The sequence below is a fragment of the Pteropus alecto genome, unplaced genomic scaffold (genome assembly GCF_000325575.1).
Source record: "Pteropus alecto unplaced genomic scaffold, ASM32557v1 scaffold276, whole genome shotgun sequence".
Taxonomy (NCBI): domain Eukaryota; kingdom Metazoa; phylum Chordata; class Mammalia; order Chiroptera; family Pteropodidae; genus Pteropus; species Pteropus alecto.
Window position 1 is genome coordinate 6,465,473 of NW_006438074.1, and position 24,692 is coordinate 6,490,164.

The window sequence follows — 24,692 nt, forward strand, 5'->3', positions numbered from 1 at the left end:
AAACAAAAATCTGAAATTTAATTACAAAACACCCGTGGACGAAGAACTGGACCCCATGAATATTTCATGCCCCTTTTCTGCTTCATATCCATAAAACCATACAGAACCTCAGAAAAGTTGAAAGAAACAGGTAAAAACATCCTACTCTCCACGGCATTATGCTCTTTTATAACACACAAATCAGACAAGATTGCCAGTTAGCTTTATTAGATGACTTTTCTCTCATGTGGACTTTGAAAATGATAAATTACCAAAGAAACCATATAACCTTACCCATAAATGAAGAAGTAATCAAAAAGAGAAAGTAATATTTTTCCCCATAAGATTAGCAACAGTTTAAGTGTTGGTGAGGTTCTGGAGAAACATGTGGTCTCATGCACAGTTGGTGGGTCTGTAAATCGGTGCAGTCTTTGGTGATGGCAGGACAATTTAACAATTTTTATCAAAAATGTAAAGACATATAACCTATGGTGCAGCAATTCCCTACAGATATTTTTGCAAAGGTAGGCGGAGATAGATGTGCAACCAAGTTCAATGCAGCATTGTTTATTATGGCCCAAACTGATAACAAGAAATCCTGGTTGTTGGGTACATCATATAAATGGAATAACATGCAGCCATTAAAAGAATGTGCTAGATCTGTATGTGTTGATATGAATAAAGCTCCAATACATATTATTAATTGAAAAAAGAAGTTGAGAACAGTAGGTATTATTACATGGATCATTTAGTATAAATTTTTTAAGGGATAAACATACATGCTGTTATATGCATTAAATTATGTTCTGGAAAGATACATAAGAAACTGTTCACTGCGGTTTTTACTTTTGGAGAGAGTAACAAGAGATCAGGAAGGAAAAGAATCACATTAATATACAAACGTTTAAAAAACATAAAAGTAGGAGAGATAATGTGAAGATGAGCTTTTTTTTCTTTTCATTACACTCCTTAGAATTTTTAAAAAAGAAGCCATATGTAGTGAAGAGACAAGTGGAAAGGAGAGGAGGGCCCAAATATAACACAATAGGAAACTGCTGGGAGAAAATCAGGAGCAGAATTAAAACCCCCCTCTTCTCTCAAGACACTCACTATGACATCATGAACTACTCAAGCTATCCGCTGAGGATGAATAGCTCAGGGCTCCACTCCAGTTGCCACCTATTCATTACAATTATAAGTATGGGACATAGTAGATTGAGAGAAGGCTGACGTAATTAGTCCAAATCCTGCCTTTTGTAGTATGGATAAGGCAGAACAGTTGTTCCTAAGTCTGAAGTGGCAGAGAATGCTACAGCTGAACACAAGACAAAGGCAGAGAACAAGCTTCCTAAGGCACAATGGGGGTCCTGACACCACGCATTTCAGCAAAGTAGAAAAGCAAGAGGCAGATATACATGCAACAGAAAGGACAGGAAAAATCTCTGCTGCCTTATGGAGCCTCAGGAAACCCTGCTCAACACCAGGGATGCCCCTCTGGGCTATACAGATCTGCTGCAATGGTTCCAACCCCCTCTGATTGGCCCATGGAGAGAATTAGCTAGGACTAAAAACCACCAAGGAAGATAATCCTCTGTACTTACTTGCCTCTTTCATCTGAGGCCCATGAAATAAACCATAACCTCACTTTCCATGATATTCTTCTGCAATACTGCTTGACAAAGTAGGAGGTTACCTCCGTGTAGAATCTCCAGAGGAGCTAGTAATGCATGTTAAGTCTTACATAAAGCAAGGCCAGCTTTATGTACAGGTGCTATAAAAGGTGTCCCTCCCCCATGAGATTTAAGGAACAGGATAAAAAGCCTCCCACTTGCCCAAATCCACATATTTCCTTTATTAATGCCTAAAATTCCCGTTAGTGATTCATACCATTAGTTCAGGACTGTCTTAAGTGTACTCTTTTAATAATGCAAACGGACGAGGAAACGTATTACATCCCTAACACTGTAGTCAGTGCAATGAATCTTAACCTTTATTGTTTTAGTTGCTGGTCCTTTTGAAAAACTGAAAAAAAGCAAACAAACTCTCTTCTCAGAAAAATGCACTTAGATAAATACAAGTATAATTTCCATGCAGTTACGGGGGTTCATAGTTCTTCCAAAGCCCATCAAGGGAACACCTCCAGCCTAAGGTTAAGAATCCCTGGTTCAGTGGGCATGAGTTTGACACATCCTCTCACTCCTACTATCCCCTAACAAATCTCCCAGGTATCTGGGGAAGCCTGGCCTGAACACAGAAGACAGTACTGAAGAAAATTTCCCTATTATATATTTGCTTAGAATTAATCTTGTCTTGAGTCCAGGCTCTTCTTTAGCAAAGAGTATGGGTTTCTCACTCTGCCTCTCCCTTGGGAACAGGGCTTCCCTGGCTTCAGAGACACCGGCACATATTAAGAGACGTCCAATTGAGATCAACTGCCAAACAAGTTCTCACAACCCTTGTTGGCTAATCACATTACCTGGGAGTGGAGGCAGGGAAAAGTTTTAACATCTTACCTCTGAGGTTTTCGAATATCCCAGAGTCCCACTCCTTCCTTTGAATTGGCTGTAGCCAATAATCTGGGCTCCACAGGGTTAAACATGACACTATGAAAGGCTGATGGATAGTTTGCCAGGCAGAAGGGTTCTGTGGAAAGAGAAATTTCAATCAGTCCATTTTGGGCACCTTTGGGCCAGTGGCAGGCAGATAAGAAGGAATGTAAATGCGAGTAATAGCACACCCTTTAATAACCACCCTGATGGGCCAGAACTCCAATTTGGTCACCCTTACTCACAAGGTCCCCACAAGTCCTATCACACACTTTCTGCACACAGCAGCTTAAACACATACAAATTTCAAGTTGTAATACTCAGAAATATATATAGCACCTATTCAGATCCTGTGACAAAACAGACATGGTCACTGTAAATGGGTAAGCTATTTTACAGTTAAATGCCACCACATGACCTGAAAAAATTCATCCAATTACTGGTAGGGTTATTATACCTTAATCTAAATTCATTAGCTTTAGAAATTAAAAGTTTTAAAACTATACAAAGATTTAATGAAAACAAAGCAAATCAATGAGAAAAATGAAGACAAGTAAAAACAATAGTGCAGTTTTCCCTTCTGGTCATATTGCTCCCTAAGTTGGAAAGAAAATGGTATCCATCTAGAATTTTATGATTTCATTCCCAGTCTTGTAATACTAAAAGAAAAGTGTGGGGTTGGGGCACCCAATACTTGAAATTCTTGCATCCAGCCAGCTCCTAATTAACTTTACCTAGAAATCCTGCAGTCCTTTGCATATATTAGCTGGCTCCAGGTGAGGAAAAATTACTCGCTACCTGGGAGGACATACTCCTGTGGAAGTTGTTTAGAAGCAGCAGACAGAAAACATTCCCCAGTCTATAACTTCCATATGTGATACTTCACAGGCCTCTATGGGGTGGAGCGTAGGGAAATCAGTCATATCAGCCAGCAGGTAGTTCAGACAAAGGAGAATTTCACCTCCCAAGCACATGGTAACCCAACCACAGCTGCTGCTTGCAGTTACTTTATCTGCCTGACCCTAAGAACAAGCTTTTCTTATAGCATGAACCTCAGTAATGAGTACAACCCAGCATGTTAAATGTTCAATATAGTAAAAAAGGCCTGGATCCTGCCAGACAAGGCAGGCAGGAAAGTAACTCTATATACACAGTTATAATCATGACAAAGATGTACCAAAGGTGGGGGATGGGGTGGCACTAAGGGTAGTGCTGGAGGAAAGAGCCTTTGAAGACAGGCAGAGTTACAGAGAGAAATCTCTTTGCAGGAAATGAGCTGAAAGGATGAACTTCCGGAAGAACTTAAGAGAAATTCGACAAAACAATTCATTTTACACTTCAGAGACTCAAAGAGCACATTTGGAGGAGGAACTCACCCAGATAAGAACTCATCCCCATAAATGGAGTATATTTACCATCATTTTAAGTTTCTATACACAGTTAAGGTGAGGTTCTGTGGTTCTTTCAGCAAAATAACAAATCTAAAATTAGGATACAAGAAAATGCATAACACTCCCTTTCTGTAAATAACCAAGAATGTGAGAATGTTAGAAGCACGCATAGAGCTGGCCCTTGCTTGCTACCCTCCACAGTGAGGCACCGCATCTTTTGTTCCTTGGGGCCACTAAGCACCAAGATACTATGGTATTTACTACAGGTATAGGGTTTGTGGAGATTCCCTGGTGGCTGGAGAGGACTGGCAAGGGGCTTCACTTCTGACTTAAGGGCAGGGTGGGACCTCCAGAGACACACATATATGCCCCCATGTGAAAGTTTCCTCTCCCTTTACATCACTCCCATCCAGGCTACTCAGGTCATAAATTGGATCTGCAATGAACCTGATATCAAACTCTTCAATACAATCCAATATCCTTTTGCACAGCGACCTTACCTCCATGGGGAGACTCCCGGATGTCCCAGATGAGAACTCGGCCATCATCTGAGGAGCTGGCAAAAATGTTGTCATTCACTGGGCTCACTGATAAGCCATATACTGCATCTTCATGAGCAAACACATCCAAGGTCTCACTGCTGGGAGACAGAAAGCAGAGAGAGGCACACAGGCACATACACACTAACAGTGCAGTCCCAGCCCTCTAGTTCCCAGGGTGGAATTCCCTTTCATTTCCAGGACAAAGTCAACCTAGCTAAACCCAAAGAATATTATATTTCCTTTTAAAGTAGACATTTGACTTTCAGGTGAAAAAATAAAAGTACCACTGAAGAGACTTTTTACAGATTTCATAATAAATTTGCTTTTTGCATTAAGTGAATATATTTAAAATGACTCAACAGATGAGTTTCGTGTTGTCACTACAGAATGCATCTGCTTGTGTACAGATTTTAGGGTGGTACTTGATTTCCAAAAAGCAAGGGAAAGCTTTAAAGTAGCCAGGTCTGATGCTAGCTGGGTAGAAGAAGGATCTTTTGACAGTCCAGCACTCTATGTAAGAGCTGTGAGGTCAGGCTGCCTAAGTTCAGATCCTAGCACCACCTGACCTTAGGTTTCCTCATATGTAATTGAGATCATAACAGTATTGCCTCATAAAATTATTGTGAGGGTTAAATTAACATATGCAAAGCACTTAAAATGGTGTCTGGCACATAAATATTAGCTGTTATTATTATTACTATAAAATAGTTTCCTTCTCTTCCAACTCTCTCTTTAAATTTTCACCTAAAAACTATAATTGCAAACCAATTTTACAAATCTTTTTTTTAATCGAAATTTTATTTCTAAACTATTAAAAGAATCTTATTCAGAAAAGAATGGCTGGTTTCACGTTTTCTTCAAAAAAAAAAAACAAAAACTTTTTAGTCTAAAGAGACATTCGCCTCTCTTCATATGAACAATAGAGTTATCACCTTCAAATACTAACAATCTATTTACCTTTCAACATCATGGAGAATAACTTGCTCATCATTTCCTATAAGGGAAAAAAGTAGACATTTGATCATTCCTGCAAAGTCATCCCTGTCCATATTACAATTTAGTATTTTAAGGTTTCCAGGGAAAATTCAATATGAACAAAGCCAATATTAATACAAATTAGAAGTGTTAGGAAAAAGATTTATAAAAATAATATAGGGCATTCTTTTAGAGAATTTTAAAAGTAAAATAGCAACTAGGTATAATATAATAACAGTTCCCAAAATGTATTGTCCAGTAGATTTAAAAAAAAAAACTGTGGTCATTAAGGAAAAGAGTAAATGACCAAGGGTTAAATCAATTCAAGCCTAACTTTTAATTCATTTATTTTTTAAGAAAAACACTCATTAACTGTGAGACCTGGAATAATATCTGTAACCTTTCTATGCCTCAGTTTTTACCTGTAAAATAGGTATAATAATTGTACCTACTTCACAGTTTTATTGTGAGGATAAGGGCACATTTGTAAAAGCATTCAGAATAGGGCTGAGCACTTAACAAGCCCCCAATAAATGTCTGCTACCATTCACATCCTCATCATCTCTTACAGAATTAAAATTTGATGACTGGGCAATTCTAAATGATGGGAAAGTTTTTATTCACAATTTCTGTCTCTTTCATTTTTCCTTATCCCATCGAGAAATCTAAAATTATTACATTCATGATATGTATAGTCCTGCCTTCAAATAGTTTATTTAGCCAAAAGTAACCTAAATATGAAAAGAGAGTAAAAAAATCCTCACTCTATGCTGAAAGCATTTAACTAGAAAGTAAAAGTAGCAATGGCCCACGTCATCTTAAATCCCTGGCTGTAAACTCTATTGTGGGTACATACCAAGTAAATCAAACCCATGCTAATGTCTTCTGGGTAACAGGCACATCCAAGGTGCTGGGGATACGAGAATAAGATTCTGCGCAGCCCCTGAGGAACTCACAGTCCAACTGCACAGACAACTAATAGCGACAGGACTGTTTATCTTGTCGTAGCAGTATGCTTAAAATGGGGACACAGATAAAGGAGCAATTATTTCATTTCCTTCATGAGCAGGGTGAAAGTAGAAGGCAGAAGGGGAGAATGTTTTTATGAGGAAGGAGACATGTGAACAGAAACTCAAATAACTCAAACTCTTACCAACGAAAGACTTAGGGGAAGTGGTGGGGACTTGACAATTAATCATGACTCATGGAGGAACAGCATAAGCAAAAGGCACAAGGGCACCTAAGATGGCAAGTGGTTTAGTGGGCTAGAGTACAAGATGCAGGGAGAGGGAGATGAGCCCAGAGAGGCAAACTGGGGTTTAGACTTTATCCTGTGGACATCGTAGGGTCAAATGTTCACATGGTTAAAACTTTATTTTTAAAAGAAAACTTGCATAAGCAATGAATTAGAAGGAGTAGAGACTGGTTGCAGAAATGACAGAAGGACATTGCAATAGTCCAGGGCCAAAGATGAGGACCTGAATCAGGGCAGTGGATATAGAAAGGGAACAGAAACTAGAAGATGAATGAGAGCCTCTCAGTTTTAGCTGGTGACTAACAGGATGTGTAAATGAGAAAGGCAGGTTTGAGGATGACTTCACAATTTCTGTTAGGCTGAACCATGTGAAATTATCATTTTTTAAGTTGAAAGTGCTTCAGTGTCAGCAGTTTCTGAAAGTTAAACCTAATAGCTTAAATAATTGGGTGAATGGTGATAATAACTCAGAAAGGGAATCCAGGGAATAAGAGGAAATATTTGTGCAGGGGAGGTGGACTAATAATCTTAGTTTTAGATCTGTTGCACTTAAATTACTTTTGGAACATATAAGTAGATATTCAGTGGAGAAAGCTGCAGTGCAGGAGAGAGGGCAGGGCTAGAAATCTGGTGGTCAGAAAGGAGTGTGGTTGATGAAAGCCATCACCAAGAAACTGGCTTGAGCATAAGCCATTCCAATTGCACTCTAATACAATGTTTTTCAAACAGGAGCCATCATGGGTAATGACACCAATTTGAGTCACAATCTTTAAAATCTTTAAAAATAAAATAGAAAAGAATAAAAAAAATCAGTGTACCACACATAGTAAGGTTAAGTCTTATTTCAAACATGTGTGTGTACTTCTGTGTACCAGATTGCAATGTAAAAGCTTTCTACCAAAAAAAAGACAGAAAGAAAGAGAGCGAAATGAAGGGAGGAAGAGAGGGAAAAAGGGGGAGAAAGAGAAGGAAGGAAGATGGATGACTCTAATACATGTGTCTAAATTGCTGTAATGTAGCAAAGACAAGCTATTAAAAACCCATAATTCAACAGCTCAATCAAATGAAGAAAAATAAGGAGTTATTTTCTCTCTCCTTTATGTAAAATTCAGTCACAGTGAATTTTCCAGTGGGGAAATCTCACTTAGTCTCACCTCCAGAGAATACTTTGGTGTTCCCACTGTTGAAAGCCAGGCAAAAAATGTTGGAATGATGCTCTCCTTTCAGCTGTATGGGCTTGACTCTAGAGTGGATAGCTTGTTCCATATGCCATAGCAGAACCCGGCGATCATCTCCTCCTTGAGAGGGGAGTAAGAATCAAAGGTTAAAACAGCTGACATTTCAAGGCTGACACTAGATTTTGCCAGCCTTGAATCCCACCCTTTCCAAAATTGCGTCTCCCCAATTCCATGAGATTCTGATGGGCACATAAACCCAGGACTCTACCCTCTTAACCATTAGTTAGACACATGGCCTCTAAGCTACTCACTTTCTCCCCCGGGAATTAAATATTAGACATACAGTCTTATAAATGGAAAAAGATAAGCACGGATACTGAAATCCTCAAAGCTACTCTCTGTTCCTGACTTTCCAGAGACCCAGTTATTTAAATATTTCTTCACTTGCTACCTAAAATCTTTCCACTAATGTCTTTTTTTTTTTTTGTAGGGGGGTGGGTAGCATCTAACAGAACCTAAGTTGGATTCTAGTGCTTACAACCAAAGAACTTAAATATTTGTAGCAGATTAGTTTTCAAAGCACACTCCTTGATGTGATCTCATTGACTATGAGACACCGTACAAATGACAACTAAGGAACTGCCTGTCTGTCACAGTAGCAGGATCCAGACAGAAGCCAGCTCTCATATAGCTCAGTCTAGCTCTTTCGTTTGCATAACTTTCAATAGTCTGAATTAAATGAGGAATATTACACTACCTGAGCCAGCTCCTAAAGAATGAGAATATGTAATTTCTATATATTCCATGTATTTGCAGATGCATTTAAAATGTCTGGACGAATGAACAGCAGACTGTTAACAGTGGTTACTACTTCCAGGGAATAAGATTAAAAGAGAAGCAGAGGACAGAATAGAGGGTTTTTACTTTCACTTTATATATTTGGCATTTTCGACTTTTTATAACAAGACTATAATACATTTCTAATAAAAATTTGAGTATAACAGGAGCAAAAACAGGCAGTAAACCATAGCAAGTTCTATACCTGTCTTCCCTCCTCCATTAAATACAATAGCCACAAATTATAGCACATTCCTGCAAGGGCATTAATAAGAACTAACCCCCAAAGATATGCAAGTCTTTGTTGAAGGGAAAGATAAGATGAAAATAGTAAAACTCATGTAAAACTAATTTTTTAAAAGCTCTATGACAGCAGGAACCTTGTCAGTTTTATTTACTGTGGAGTCCTCGACACCTAAACCAGTGCCCCAAAGAGCAGACATTGAATGAATATGCTTATACTTGCATATCTGTGCTTTCATTTGTATATGTAGATGGTTATAAAAGTTGTTTATAATGGACACCATTATAGAGTTTTTGAAGACTTTTTAATACAGTAAAATATAACATAAAATTTACCGTTTTAACCATTTTAAGTTACAATTCAGTAGCATTACGTATATTTGCATTGTTGTGCAACCATCACCACTATCCATCTCCAGGACTTTAAACCATCCTAAACTGAAACTCTGTACCCAATAAACAATAACTGCCCCCTTTCCCCCAGTAACCACCGTTCTACTTTCCTCCTCCATTAATTTGACTGCTCTAAGGCAGCTCATATAAGTAGACTCCTCTAATATTTGTCTGTGTCTGGCTTATTCACTTAGCATGATGTCTTCAAGGTTCTATCATATTGTAACATGCATCAAAATTTCATTCCTTTTTAAGGCTGAAAAATATTCCATTATATATGTAAATACACACACCACATATATACACATACACACCATACTTTCTATTTATCCATCGATGGACATTTGAGTCTTTCCACTTTTTGGCTCTTGCAAATAATGTTGCTAAGAAATGGGTATACAAATATCTGTACAAGTCCCTCCTTTCAATTCTTTTGGGTATATACTGTTAGGAAACTTTTATGTTTTAATTTATGCCTTCCTGTACTACTTGACTTTTTGCCATAAACATATTTCCTTTAATAGAAAATAGAAGACACGGTAGCCAAATCATACTTATTCTCCTTCCTCTAGAAAAAAGTTGCCTTTGCTCCTTGAGTTCCTTTGTTTCTTGGGTTCCTTCTCCCTTCCATTATTGGTCAAAATCAAGTTGTGTGTCCTCCAAAAGCATTTCATTGTCTACCAAATGATCCCTTAATTGTGGCTCACAGTGTTCTGTATTTATGATTTGCTATTTCAAGTATGAGTTCTCAGGCCTGGGATAAGGTTATCTAAATTCTATATCTTTTACAAGTTAAAGTCATGAAAATATAAAGGTTTGGGTTTTTGTTTTATTTTAATGAAAAAAGACACAAAGGAGTTTTTATCCTATTAATAGATTTAGACAGGCCATGGGCACATTAGTTCTCCTTAGTCTCTACTCTTACTGTTTTTCCTTATCACTGAGGCCACAGGTCAGGGACTTATCATTGCTTTTACCACTCTGTATCTTAAATTAAAGAAATATTTCTTTGTGCCAATGTTTCTATCGAACATGGAAAATTAAAAGATAAAGAGGCCCACAAGTTTCTTCTATTACTCATGTTTCAAATCTAATCTCCCTGAGCCTGAGTTTCATCAAATGTAAAATGGGGATCATAATAGCTCTACTCTCATGGGTTTTATAGATTATAAAGCCAAGTACAAAAGACTTAGGTAACTTAACAAGGTCACACAGTAAGTGGCTGTGTTAAGATTCAAGCAGTTAAGATTCCACTCTTAACCACTATTCTAGATTGCCTGACTTATAGAGCAAAAAATGAACCATAACTGACAAAGCAAATTCATTTAATGGATAACTGAAGGAATTCTCTGCCTTGGTAGCAAACTCAAAAATGTGTAGGTGAGAATAAAACAAGGGACCACAGGAATAAAAATAGAAGCCAACTTAACTGGAGTAAACTGAGGGACCAGGGTTAGGTATCTAAAATTATAAAGATTGTAGCAATGCCCAAAATTATAAAGATTGTAGCAATGCACAAAACTGATAATGGCTTATTATATAGAAAACACAAAGAATTCCTACAAATTCATTTTGAAAACTACTGGGAAAAGGGGTAAAGATGATAACTCATAGAAGAGGAAACCCAAATAGCCAACAGATATTACAGAGGCTCTGAACCTCTGTAGAAATCAGGGAAATGTAAATTATAATTTAAATACGTTCTTACAAAGTGACATGAGGAAGTATACAAGAATGTTCACAGCACCATTGTTTATAACAGCAAAAATAATGTAGACAACATAAATATCTATCAATATATAAATTGATAACTTCCATTGGAATACAAATACAAATGAAATCTAAACCAAATGGCACACCATACAGCAGTTAAAATGAGATACATGTACCAACATCAATAAATCTTAAAAACCTAATGGTAAATAATAAAAGCAGATTTCATAAGGATATGTAAAAGGTTAACATTAAGTATGTATTTTTAAGTATATAAAAAAATACCATTTTTTTTAATGGATAAACACACATACAGTAAAAGGACACTTTAATCATATCTGTAGTTTTGTTTCTTTTGGAAAAAAACAATGGACTGAAAGTAAATTGAACAAATCAACATTTTGTCACATATGATTAATATCGACCTTTATGTTTAAATATTTCATGATAGTAAGGAAATACCACTATATCTCTTAGGTATAATAATGACATTGTAGTCATGTTAAAAAAGAAAAAAGTCCTCATCAGTTAAGGATGCATACTGAAGTGCATGTCAGGAATTTCCTTTAAAGTATTCTAGAAAAAAAGGTAGGGGGAAAGGTAATTAAAATATTGATAATTGTTGTAGATGGGTACACTATACTTTTGTGTATGCTTGAATATTTCCATAAAATAAAATAAAATATTTTGGATATTTTTTTTAACACTCATTATAGAAAGAGAAAACAAGACTCTCTAGGATGTGCGGGATATTTATGGCAAAGAAATATAATTGAGGGCACCTCTATATTTATTCACTAAAATCTATGCCAAGCAGCACTACCTCTTGAATTGGACCAGTTGGTTTTTTTTATTTTTTTTTTTAGGCGAAGCAACCTTTGGTTGACCTCACAGATTGCAAAGACCTTGTCAGCTTAAAATCCCTTTATTTTATTTTTTACACCTACAGCACCTCGTCTTCCTAGGTGGTCTCCCATCCAAGTACTAACCAGGCCTGATCCTGCTTAGCTTCCGAGATCAGATGGGATCGGGATTGTTCAGGGTGGCATGGCCGTAGTGGACCAGTTTTAAAAAGTTCAATAAGAAGGATTTTTCTTTTTACATACAAATATGATCATTGAATATAGTTTTAACTTCTGTTGACTTTTTAAATTTTTTATATTTTTATTTTTTCAATTACAGTTGACATAGAATATTATTAATTTCAGGTGTACGACACAGTGATTAATCATTTATATAACTTACAAAGTAACCACTCCAAAAAATCTAGTACCCATCTGCCACCATATATAGTTATTACAATACTACTGACTATATTCCCCATGCTATACTCTATATATCCCCATGACTATTTTGTAACTACCAATTTGTACCTCTTAATCCTCTCCCTTCTTTATCCATACCCCTAATCCCAAGCCCAATCCACAACGATCCAAATGCTCTATCTATGAACTGGTTTCTGTTTTGTTTATCCTGTTCTCTAGATTCCACATATAAGTGAAATCATATGATACTTGTCTTTCTCTGTCTCACTCTACTCAGCATACTACCCTCCAGGTTCATCCATGTTGGTGCAGATGGCAAGATTTCATTCTTTTAGAAAAAGAATATTTATAACCTATGCACTCAAAGTCATAACCATTCTCAGACAAAGGGTCTTGCCCATTACCCAGACACTGTATTTCATGTTCATTCTAGGCTTTTATAGGATTTAATTCCATCAACTAAGTACTTATTAATTTAAAATGCATGGTTATTTGTAGAGTGCCTTGGGATGATTTAAATGATGTATCCTTAGCACTTAACATGATGACAGCCCAAGTCCATGAAGATTGGAATCACGGAGGCAGAAGTTATCACTATGGTCGGGTCTGCTTCTTCTACTCTGCCCTCAAGATTAATGTCAGAAGATATAAGATGCACATCCCCCCACATTTCCTTAGGCAAGGTATTAAGAGCCCCGTGCAAAGACAACACTTTTCAACCATGTGTTGGCAAAAAACACAACGGGTGCAAACTGAGGCATAATCTGAAATTGCTGGGCTGCTTTTTTTTAAACCAGTAGAGGGAGCAAAACAGCTGTGCCCAAATCTGACTTCACAAAGCAAAGGAGAGCTGGTGAAGCAAAGATAAATTAGTTCAAACATGAAAAAAGATCTATATGATTCTGTGAATCACCTGGTTAGTTAAAAAAAAAAAAAAGCAGAGCTTTTTTCTGACCTACAAATAATCCAAGTGAAGAGTATGATTCTTTAAGTCAGCTCCGTGAGCCTGGCAGTTGGGTGCTTGTGGGGTCACGCCCAGCCTATTGGGGGTACCTCAGGGGGAGCACAGGGACCTCATAGGAAGACGAGGCCTTTCTGCTCAGCGCCAGTGCCAGGCAAGGAACAAGCAGAGGTTAGGCCTTCTAGGTCTGGTCTCCTACAAAAAACTGCTTAGTTTCAACACATCTGGGAACCCCAAGAGAACACAGCTATTCTGATGCTGATCATTTGGGGTTGATTTAATTCTGTACCAAACTCATCAATTCATCTTGAAATGTACTATAATCACAGTGGGTAAGCAGCTTTGTAGTTACAGAAGGACTTTATATTTAAAGAGTACTCTTTCTCAATATGTTCACGAGTTATAAGCAGAAACTATGCAGGCCCTCACACCACACTGTAACAAAAGCGATTATTTAACATTCTTCTTATTTTATAGCCCAGAAAAGCTGAGGCACAGAAGGAAAGAATTTGCTTTGAATTTCCTCAGAAAGTCAGCCAAGCAAAGGACAGAACAGAGAGCATTCTGAATCAAATGCTCCAGTACCACAACATTCTTTGAAGAGCAAAAACCAAAACAGTTAAATGTCCATCAACAGAAGTCTGGTTAAAATTATCGTTCGGTGAAATAAGCCAAACACAAAAGGACAAATACTGTATGATTACACTTATATGAGGTACCTAGAGTAGTCAAATTCATAGTGACATAAAGTAGAATGGTGGCTGCCAGGGCCTGGGGTGAGGGGCAGTGGAGAGTTGTTTAATCTATATAGTGTTTCAGTTTTGGAGAATGAAAAAGGTCTGGAAATGAATGGTGGTGATGACTGCACAACAGTGTGAATGTATTTAATGCCACTGAACAATACACTTAAAAATAGTCAAAATGGTAAATTTTGTTATGTATGTTTTACCATAATAAAAAAAGTGCAAAAAGTTTACTGTTCATGTAAGTACTATGTATGTGGCCAAAAAAAAGCACGAGGTAGCTCTGTCTATACTAACATAGAATAAACACTAAGATATAAACTGTTAGTAACTGTATTAACTATTCAAAACATTTTTTTTTAAATGGCACAATGGGATTAGATCCACTGTGGATTTCATCTTTGAGTGGCAGCAAAGGTGATACTATAAAAGGGTACAGGAGTGCAAGCTCTGGAATAAGCATCTGGATTCAGATCTTCACTATCTATATGTCCTTGGGTGAATTATTCTACTTCTCCAGCCTCAATTTTACGAGTGTAAAATGAATAAAATACCAACGATCTCCTAGGGTTGTTGCGTGTATTGAGATAATATATATATAAAAGCACTTAGTCTAGTATGTATATATTAAGTATAAACACTCCTCAAAACATCCTAGTTTTTCTTAAATATCATCCATGAATTTGTCTTAATCTTTCGAACTCTTGTTTTAGGTAGCATAAAAGTATGAACAGCATGATATATTTTAACAAAACAAAAATATACACAAATTTTACATGGACAGATGCAAAATGGTTTACAAATATCATTTTATATTGCTACAGTTTTTCTTTTTATTTGATTATTATATATGCCTACAGTACCTGGTCTTCCTAGATGGTCTCCCATCCAAGTACTAACCAGGCCTGACCCTGCTTAGTTTCCGAGATCAGACATTGGAGTTGTTCAGGGTAGCATGGCTGTAGACCGTGGCTCCACTGAGGCACGAACCCAGGACCTTCTGCGTATAAAGCAGATGTGCTAACCACTACACTATGGAACTACATCCATTTGTTTTCTTTTACCTTGCCAAGACTAAAGGAAAATCATTCAGCCTTGCTTTCTTCACAGCCTATGTAGTCCTCCTTTTCAGTGTGTGTGACTGTCACTCTGTGAAGCCTTACCTTCTTTTATGTGGACCATACCTCTCCTGAACCTAAGAAGCAGCATTTGCCATATAGAGGCAGAGCCTGTGTGCCACACAGTCCAGCTGTGAATGAGAAATAAGTCTGTTCTGTTATGTTTCCAAAGGTGAAAATAATTAACATTTGTACAGACGTTCATTCATATACATCATTGTTTGTGAGGTAAGGATTACATAGGCCCTTTTTCCAGATAAGGATCCAGAGAGACACAATGACTTGCTAATAACCCAAGGAAGTAGGCCTCGAGACTAAGACCAAGTTGTATCCCTCTACCAAAGTACAGAGACCAGAATACTAATAATTCCAAGTGAGGATGCTCCACAGCTTCACACAAGGAAGAAAAGCACTTTCCATTTCATCTCCTATTTTAATTCTTGGAGATGCCTAGAATTTCCTTGGCTTTTTCTAAAAGTGTAGAGTGTTGTGGCAGTAAGTACATCAACATTTTCACAGTTATGCAACCACCATTCTTCTCCAGGTGGATACCGATTCCAATTTCTCCACATCCTCCAAAACTGAAATTCTGTACCCATTAAATAACAACTCTGTTCCCACCTCCCCCGCATTTGGCAACCGCCATTCTACCTCTAGAGACACCATTTCTGTCTCTATGAATATGACTACTTTAGGAACTTCATATGAATGGACTCATACAATATTTGTCCTTTTATGACTAGAACATTTCATTTAGCATAATGTCTTCAGTTCATCCATGTTGCAGCATGTGCTAGAATTTCATTCCTTTTTAAGACTGAATAATATTCTATTGCATATACATACCACATTTTGTTTTATCCATTCATCTGTTGATGGATACTTAGGTTGCTCCTACCTTTTCGCTATTGTGAATAATGCTATCAAGAATGTAGGTGTACAAAGATCTGTTCAAGTCTGTTTTTAATTCTTTTGATTATTTACCCAGAAATGAAATTCCTGGATCATATGGTAATTCTATGTCTAATTTTCTGATGAACTGCCATATCGTTTTCCACAGTGGTTACGCTATTTTACATTTCCACCAGCAATGGATAAGGATTCCAATTTTTCCACATCCTCACTAACACTTGTTATTTGGGGGGTGGGGGCGGTGTTGTTTCTTTGTTTTTTTATAATAGCTACCTTAATGGGTGTGAAATGTTTGCTGGCCTTTTTGTCCTTCAAATAATTGCCTAAAATGGCTCTTCAAGTCCTTATTGAATATCTTGGAGCACATCACTCAACAAGCAGTCTGTTATTTTTCTTCATGTATTATTTTATACTTAGCTACTCTGAAATTCAGCTACCATTTTTCTGCTTACTCACTTCACCCAGACAAAAAGAGTTGTCTGCATTTTGCCCCCACTGGTTTGGCATTTCACTACCAGAAGGAACTAATGTCATACATAAATTTGGGATATTTATATGCATTCTCTCTTCAAATCACTTACAGAAACATTAAGAGCACTAATCTCTATTTGCCCACGCCTGCCACTTCTGTAATTAGACCAGTTTTAGGGGTGGATATAGAATGAGGCAGCACAGCACAGCATTTAAAACCACAGGCTTAGAATACAGGTATTTAGATTTAACCCTCAATGTTGCTACTACCTACTTACTAGCTGTGTACCTTTAGGTAGGTAAGTAAACCTCTAAATGGTATTCTCTCATATGCATAAGTCAGAAAATAACTCTACCTATTTTATAGTGTTAAGTTAGGATTAATTAGATCTGTGTGAAAGGCCTTGGCCCTTTGCCTGATACATAGCAGAGCTAGATAAATGTTAGCTAATTATTATGCTATTTGAACTCCAACAACAATAGCTAACATCAGCTAAATTTAGTCTGGGCCAGGGACAATCCTAAGGGTTTTAGGTGCAGTGGTCTCTTCTAATCCTTTCAACAACACTATGAAGCAGGTATTGTTATCCTTATTACCCAGATAAAACCTACAGAAAAGCTAAATAACTCAAAAGTACATGGAGACCAAGAATGCAAACGGGGATCTGAATCTAGGTAATCTGGCTCTAGAGACTGCTTCTTATCATGATGCAACCCAGCCTCTCAAATACAACAGGGACCAAGCAGCGAGCGAAAGCTGCCAGATAAAATGGCAGAATGGAGAATACACAGCCCTTTTTAAAGGACAAGCCACTACTCAGCTCCAGCCAGTGATTACCAGAGAGGAATGCAGGCTTAATGTTGCCAGTTCTTCCAATTTTTCAAAAAGAGGCAGCAACCTGATTTTGCAGGCTAAATGCAGGCCTCAGTAAAGGCTGCATTTGGCTCATGGACAAGTTAGGATTCGGTGATTTGCCCAAGGTCACAAAACTGGGTTCAATGGCACTCTCTAAATCAGAGAAGTGCAGGCAAGTATGGAGAGACAAGGACAGGTGATATCATATGGATTTTGCTCTTTACTACAGGAGTAGTCACAAAAGAGAATATCAGCATGAACTTCTGCTGATACCCTGCCCTTATCTATTACTCTTATTCTGAAAGCTGAGTCCACTTAAATATCTATTATCTCATTTTTCCACATCCAATTAGGTAAGTAGGGTATAAACATTACCCCCATTTTATAGATGTGAAAAGTGAGGCACTGGCTTGCCTCAATGATGGAAGCCGACTTCTAACTTGAAGAACTTTAAATAGGAAGCAAGAACTAAAGTAGCAACAACACCCTTATTAGACAGCTATGTGCCCATAAAATAAAAATGGTTTCTCTAAAATTAAGTGACTAATAGTGGAATTTAATGGAGCTAGGGTTTTTTAATCCTAAACAAGCACACCAACCCCTAGACAACGTTTCTACTTCCTGAGCAGAAAGGAATCCACTTACAACAGAATCACAGAATAGAGCTGGAAGACACCCAAGAGATCATCTTCTCTAACATCCCTATTTGCCGGTGAAGAAATTGAGGCACAAAAGAGGTAAACTCACCTATCTAAGAGCATACCATCAGGTGGAGGCAGAGTAGAATTCAAGTCTAAGATGTTTGATTCCAAAGCCCTTGCTTTTCCTAAAATAAAGTGTGGTAAGCAGAGGCCACTGGGTGATTTCAGACAGCAGATCAACAATTTTATTATGTACTTTATATTAGCAAAAAACAAACAAACAAACAAACAAAAAACTAGAATATAAAACCTATAATTTGAGGGGTGCAGAATGGGAGGAAAAGGTAAAGGGGAATAAGATGTTCAAACTCCCAGTTATAAAAGAAATAAGCCAAGATGTGGTTCCACAGTGTAGCAGTTACCACGTCTGCTTTACACGCAGAAGGTCTTGAGTTCGCGCCCCAGTGGAGCCACGGTCCATGGTCTGTGGCCTTGCCACCCTGAACAAGCCCGATCCTGTCTGATCGCGGAAGCAGGGTCAAGCCTGGTTAATACTTCGATGGGAGACCACCTAAGAAGATCAGGTGCTGTAGGCATAAATAATAATAAATAATTAAAAAATAAATAAGCCATGGAGATGGATGTATACAGCACAGGGAATATGTCAATAATATTTTGATAATTTTGCATGGTGACAGACGGTTACTCAACTTAGTGTGTGATAACACTGTTAGGTATATAAATGTCAAAACGCTATGATGTACAACTGAAACGGATATAATATTGTATGCCAGCTATATTTTAATAAAAATTTTTTAAAACAATGATTTCATAGACATTATATAATAGTTTCCTTTCAAACCAGAAAAAATTAAGTAGTAACACAGGTGCTATCCCTTAACTATGAAAAACATCAAAAAGGTGGGGCTCACAACTTCTGAAATTTAGAGAACAGTTTACCAGCACCTTTATAATCTACCACTTTAAGGGAGGGCTCTAAATCTGAGGCTGAGATTTGATACACAACCAAATGCAAATGGGGTAACTAAGGATTAATCTCAAAAGGTATTAGGAGAATGTGACTATATTAACAAAGAAAGTTACAACTTAATCAGTTGTGCTCTCATCAGCCTAAAGAAAGACTACAAAATAAGCAAAACTAAGATAAGAATATTCAGACTCTCTAATAATCAGGGCCAGTTATATAAGAACTGAAGCAATAACAAATTTTTTAGTGATACCATTTTTCACATACTGGCTGAACTGGCTAGATTAATGATGCACAGCAATAGCCATGATACAATCTCATAATAAACTGGCACAAGTATAAATTAGTTTAATCATCTTTGAGGGCAAATATACATATCAAATGTATTTCATAAATATAAGAAAAAAATTCATGCCCTTTGACCTAGAATCCCATTTCTAAAATTTTATTCTTTTATCACAGTTCTTATAAGCTAAACCTTTATGAAAAATTTTTTTTTTAGCTTATAAGAACTGTGATAAAAGCAAAAAATAGAATGAGGACTGGTTAAATTCTGATAGAGGCCCTTGACAGGATACAATGCTGCCACAAGATCATGTTTTAGAACAGCTGTTCTCAATGTGTGTTCCACGAATCCCAGGAGAGCTGCAAAAGTTGAAACTATTTTCACAGTAACATTAAAACCTTATTTGCCTTTTTCACTGTGTTGACATTGCATTGATGGTGCAAAAGCAATGATGGTTTGTAAAACTACTGGTGTCTTAGTGCTAATCAAGACAGTACAGCAAACTGTACTAGTCATTAGTGTATCCTTAACTGCCACATGCTGGCAATAAAAAACAAATGTCAGTTTCACTTAGGAATGTCCTTGATGAAGCAGTAAAGATAATTTTATCAAATTTCGACCAGAGTACATAACTTAATACTCTGTACGATGAAATGGAAAATACACATGAAGGACTTCCGCTGCACAGAGAACAATGGTCATTTTGTGGAAAAGCATGTTTGTGATGGTTTGCATCAAGAGTTGAACTGGCTTTTTTCATGGAATACCATTTTTACTTAAAATGACTGATCTGAGTATTTGTCAGATATTTTCTCAAAAACAAACAAGATGAACCTGTAACTTCAAGGAAAACAACTGGCAGTATTTGTAGCCAATGATAAAATTTAAGCTCTCAAGTGAAAACAAGAATTTTGAAAAACTTGTATTCAGTACAGTGAGATCAATCATTTCCCAATACTTAAAGAATTTTCTAATGAGATTAATGTTAACAAATATTTCTTGAAATATATAATGAAATGTGTCAAGATTTGGAAAATCTGCATAACTCAATGAACTAATATTTTCCAAATGATCAACGAATGATGTTTTATTAAACAATGCGCAGGGCTCTATCCCTTTTAACAACTCTATGAAGCAACCCTATTATCCAGATGATATTACAGAAAATCTGTTTTTCACAACAGATTAAATGTAAATGTCTTCATAATGCCTACTATGACATTAAAGAGATTTGGGGAAAAAATGCAACATTGCTACTCTTCTCACTATTTTTTTTATTCTGGAAAACAGTTATTTTTAATTAAAATTTTTGTTACTATTAAGTTTATTATTGCTATTCTTCAATATATGCTTTAAAACTTTCTCAGCTTTAAATTCTAATACAATAAAAATCAATACATATGACCCACATAAAATGAAACTCTTTAGGGTCTTCAATAATTTTTAAGAAAGTAGAGGTCCTGAGACAAAAGAGTTTGAGAAGTTTTGCTTTAGAATAGTGATTCCCAGCCAGGGTGATTTTTCCCCTCAGGGAGCACTTAGCAAAGTCAGAGAAACTTTTGGTTGTCACAGCTAGGGGAATGCTGCTGGCACATCCAAGTTCCAGGCCAGGGATGCTGCTAAATATCCTACAATGCACAGGACAGCTCCCCTAACAAAGACTTATCCAGCTCAAACTGTTGAGTTTGAGAAACCGTGGTTTCTAAAAGTATTCAATAATCTATGAAAAAAATGTTAATGTTATGTAAGAAGAAAGTTACAAAATTAGAGATGGCCTAATTCCAATTTTATTTTTAAAATGTGTACATATGCATATAAAAAGACTAAAATATGTCCAACATGTCAAAAATGGTCATCCTAAGTAGGTGGAGTACTTTCTTTGAATATCTATTTTCCAAATTTCCTGTAACTAATACATGATATTTTTAAAACTTATGAATAATAAGTGGGAAGACTGTCTTCAAAGTGCCACTTTCTGATGACTTGTATGATTCAAAAGGAAATTCTCAATAGTAAAATATGGAGTTAGTGAAATGTCAAAGAACAAAAGTTCCTCAAATAGAGTTTGAGGAACACAAAAAACAGATTCTCAGGGCCTCAACAACAGTAAAGATTTACAGGGAAGTTATTAAGGTAGTGGATGATGCATTGTAAGGTACTCTCAGACCACATATTGTCTCTCTGTCCAGTTCTTCTTCCTTGGCTATAAACAACTAACCAAGACAATACATTCCCCTGATTATATCACAGATGCTCTTCCTTCATTCTGAGCAGTTTCTGATTTTTTCGGTTGTTCTTGTTATTTTCAACAGGAACACTGCCTGCCTGACTTTTGCAAAACTCCTTCCATAAGTAACATTAACAACATAATAAAGCCTTCCTTTCTCTTTTTGGGCAATTCTGAAAAGACTGAACTAATCAATGCAGGTCCCAATGCTTTCTTAGTCCTTCTAGGAAAGCACACAATACCCACCCTCAAGCAGGTATAAACAGAGATGTCAACTCTGAAACTGGCTGCCAAATACACAAACTTCAGTTGTTTCTTGCAGGTATGTCTAAGGCAAAGCACATGCCTCAGCCATCTATGGCAGCACGTGATAAGATAACAGTACTAAGCCATCAAACATGGTTAAAACATCTATAAAAAAGGAAACATTACAATCCTCAGGGGCTCCAATCAGTCACTTGGTCTTAAGTAGTAACAAAAGATACAACTGAAATTTAGATACAAGACGTAAATGGAAATTCGGAATGAGGAAAGTGGTATAACAAGATTTTGACAGGCATCTGGATTTGCAAAAAATTCCTCCTCTTGAGTAAATGTTCTTGGAAGGAAACAGACTTTCCAATGTGAGGAAGTATAGGCAGGCTAAGAATTAAAACTGGAGACCCAGGCAGAGTGACAGTCTGCCTCCATCCTGGAAAATCTATACTTACTCATCCATAAAATATTGAGGCACCACCAACTTAACCTCAACCAAAACAACTAGGCTCAGGGACAATGAAACTATATATAGAATGTACTAGCAGAGTAAGGCACCAAGTAAGTCCTTTACAAATGCAAAACCTCATTACTTTTCCTACTGAGAGACCAAGTCAGAATCCTGATTGTACTACTTACAAGTAGTGAGCTACTTGGGCAAATCACTTTACCTCTTTGCTCTTTTGTGTCCTTACATGTAAAATTAAAGGCTTTAGTTAGATGATCATTAGTCCTTTCCAGCAATAAAAGTCTATGATGCTACAGAGGCAGAACATCAGTAGCATAAGATCACGAGTGAGAATGGTGAAATCAGGACTCTAACTCAGATCTCTTCAACTTCTTTATTGATGACTTTCCACAACATGGAAGACATTCTAGAGCCAACAGGCCATCTATCTGAAAAACTACAATTCCTGAAAACCCTTCTCAGGGCCAGTCTACATACTTGAGGGGCCAACTCTTACTCCAAATGTCCTGCAGAGCTGGACAGATACTCCACAAAACTAAGCCTGTAGGATGGTTTTAATATCAATAACATATCCACTTTTGGTTAAAAACACCTTAGGAAAAAAATCCCAACTCAGTGAAGAATCATTCCTCAAAATGCCTTTCCTCAAAATCAACTCTGCAAAAAACAACAATCTACAGGAAGACTTAAATGTACAAATGAAGGGTAGAGCAAGAACTATAAAGAGGAGGTATACAGAAAGGAAGGGGTAATTAGACTTTGAACTTAACATTTTCTTAATAGTCTTATCCTTTCCTCTTCTTGCCCCTTTCTAATAAGAAGACAAAGAGGGGACAAATAACCAACCCACCACTCTGCCTCTCAGGCTCAATCCAGTACCTTAAAAGTGACAGCTGAAAGACCCGACATGGGGAGAATGGAGGCTTGGAGGCTTTTCCATCAGAGGCACTCAATGGTGAATGGGAAGAAATAAGAGACTAGGTCTTTGGTTTTACCTGACCACCAGACAGCTAGGATGATTATAAGTGGCCATATAATTAATCATCCAAACTAGGACCTTTTTAAGAATGAAAGGAGCACTAATAATAGTATTGGGACAATGGGGAAATTGGGACAGTCCCAAGTAAACCATGATATAAAGGACCCCAGCAGGCAGCAAGGCACACAGGAGACCTATCAACAGTTACCTTATCAACCACATTAAGTAATCTTACCTCACCTTATCAAGTGGCAGGAGGCCCAGCAGAGGCAACAGGGAAGATGGGAATCTGCCTTTCTATCTCTGCTACTTGGATCTATTAAAAACCTGTCAATGTCCTCAAATGCCATTTTCTCATTAATTCCTACATGCCCTAGCCCTGAAATATAACTTCCATTTTAAAATTAACCTCATTTGGAAAATGGTACTGAAGAGCACATGGACTTAACCTCATGCATATCAACTCTGTATCCTGAGAGGTACACGATAGAATCTTGAGTATTCGACACCGCAAGGTGCAAGGAGTGAGGAAGGTGGCTAGGAAAGTGTGAACATGAAGGCATGGAAGAGCAGACAATTAAAGTGACAAACTACTACTGTCATGTCTTTCACTAAATCCTTGACTTAGGAAAAGTGATGTGAAGAACAAGTGGAATCCAAGACCAGAATCTCCTTGTTCACCCAGTGAATAACCTTGGAAATGAAATGCCTTCTTTTTCACACAAGCAGAATGAAGTTGCTGGTGACAGAAGTAAATTTTACTTGCAAGAACACTATACTTTAAGTTCATTAAGGATTAAACAGGCTTATCATCTGGTCTAGGAGTCATACCTCCCTTATGATACTCTGTCTGTGGAAAAGTGTTTCCAAATACTTAGTACTGAGTGCTCTCTGGGCAAATAGTCCTATGTTATGGTATTTAAACCTTCTTCCAAAAAGCACTGTATTCTGAACCACATTATTTATCTGTGCCCCAGGAATAGATATTTTCTCCCCATGTATAATTATGAGGAAAGATACATATTTCTGCTGGCTGAAATTCAGCCAAATGTACTCAATCAGCATGCTTTCAGCAGATATCAAACTCAAATTACAGGCTCAGTAAATACATATATATTGTTTGCACTTTTAGTTGGTCTAATGGAGAAGAAGAACCAACTGGGAAACAAGAGTATATTCACCCCTAATTAGACTGAAGTAGATGAGAATTTAACCCAGTGTGAAGTTAGTCACACGGTTTGTATAAGCAAGCATATAACACACAAAGTATAAAAAGGAGGCTTTAAATGACTGCCAAGACCAAAATCCAGGTGAAGTGATTTCTTGCACAAAGAGAGATCTGCTTAAGGAATGAGTACTGTAGCTGAGACCTGAACAGTGCTTATTGGCTCATAGGAACTGTTTACACATAAAGCGGGGAAAAGCAGTTAGGAAAGTATCAGAGTGATGACATTGAGAAATGAGAATGT

General features: G+C 37.2%; 1 protein-coding gene and 2 pseudogenes across 3 annotated transcripts in view; all 3 read right to left on the bottom strand.

The window, feature by feature from the left end:
• DCAF5 (DDB1 and CUL4 associated factor 5) overlaps positions 1–24,692 on the bottom strand; it is a 90,152-nt gene that overhangs the window by 57,506 nt on the left and 7,954 nt on the right. For 2 of the 3 annotated variants that reach the window (XM_006915154.2, XM_006915155.3), the window contains exons 2-5: positions 7,843–7,986; positions 5,416–5,452; positions 4,417–4,556; positions 2,493–2,622 (exon numbers count right to left, since the gene is read on the bottom strand). In XM_006915154.2, coding sequence (XP_006915216.1) covers positions 2,493–2,622; positions 4,417–4,556; positions 5,416–5,452; positions 7,843–7,986 — 451 coding nt within the window. The remainder of the gene's footprint in view (positions 1–2,492; positions 2,623–4,416; positions 4,557–5,415; positions 5,453–7,842; positions 7,987–24,692) is intronic. The other variant, XM_015591962.2, reaches the window with a different exon arrangement.
• On the bottom strand, positions 11,993–12,111 carry LOC112482452 (annotated as a pseudogene).
• LOC112482435 lies at positions 14,873–14,988 on the bottom strand (annotated as a pseudogene).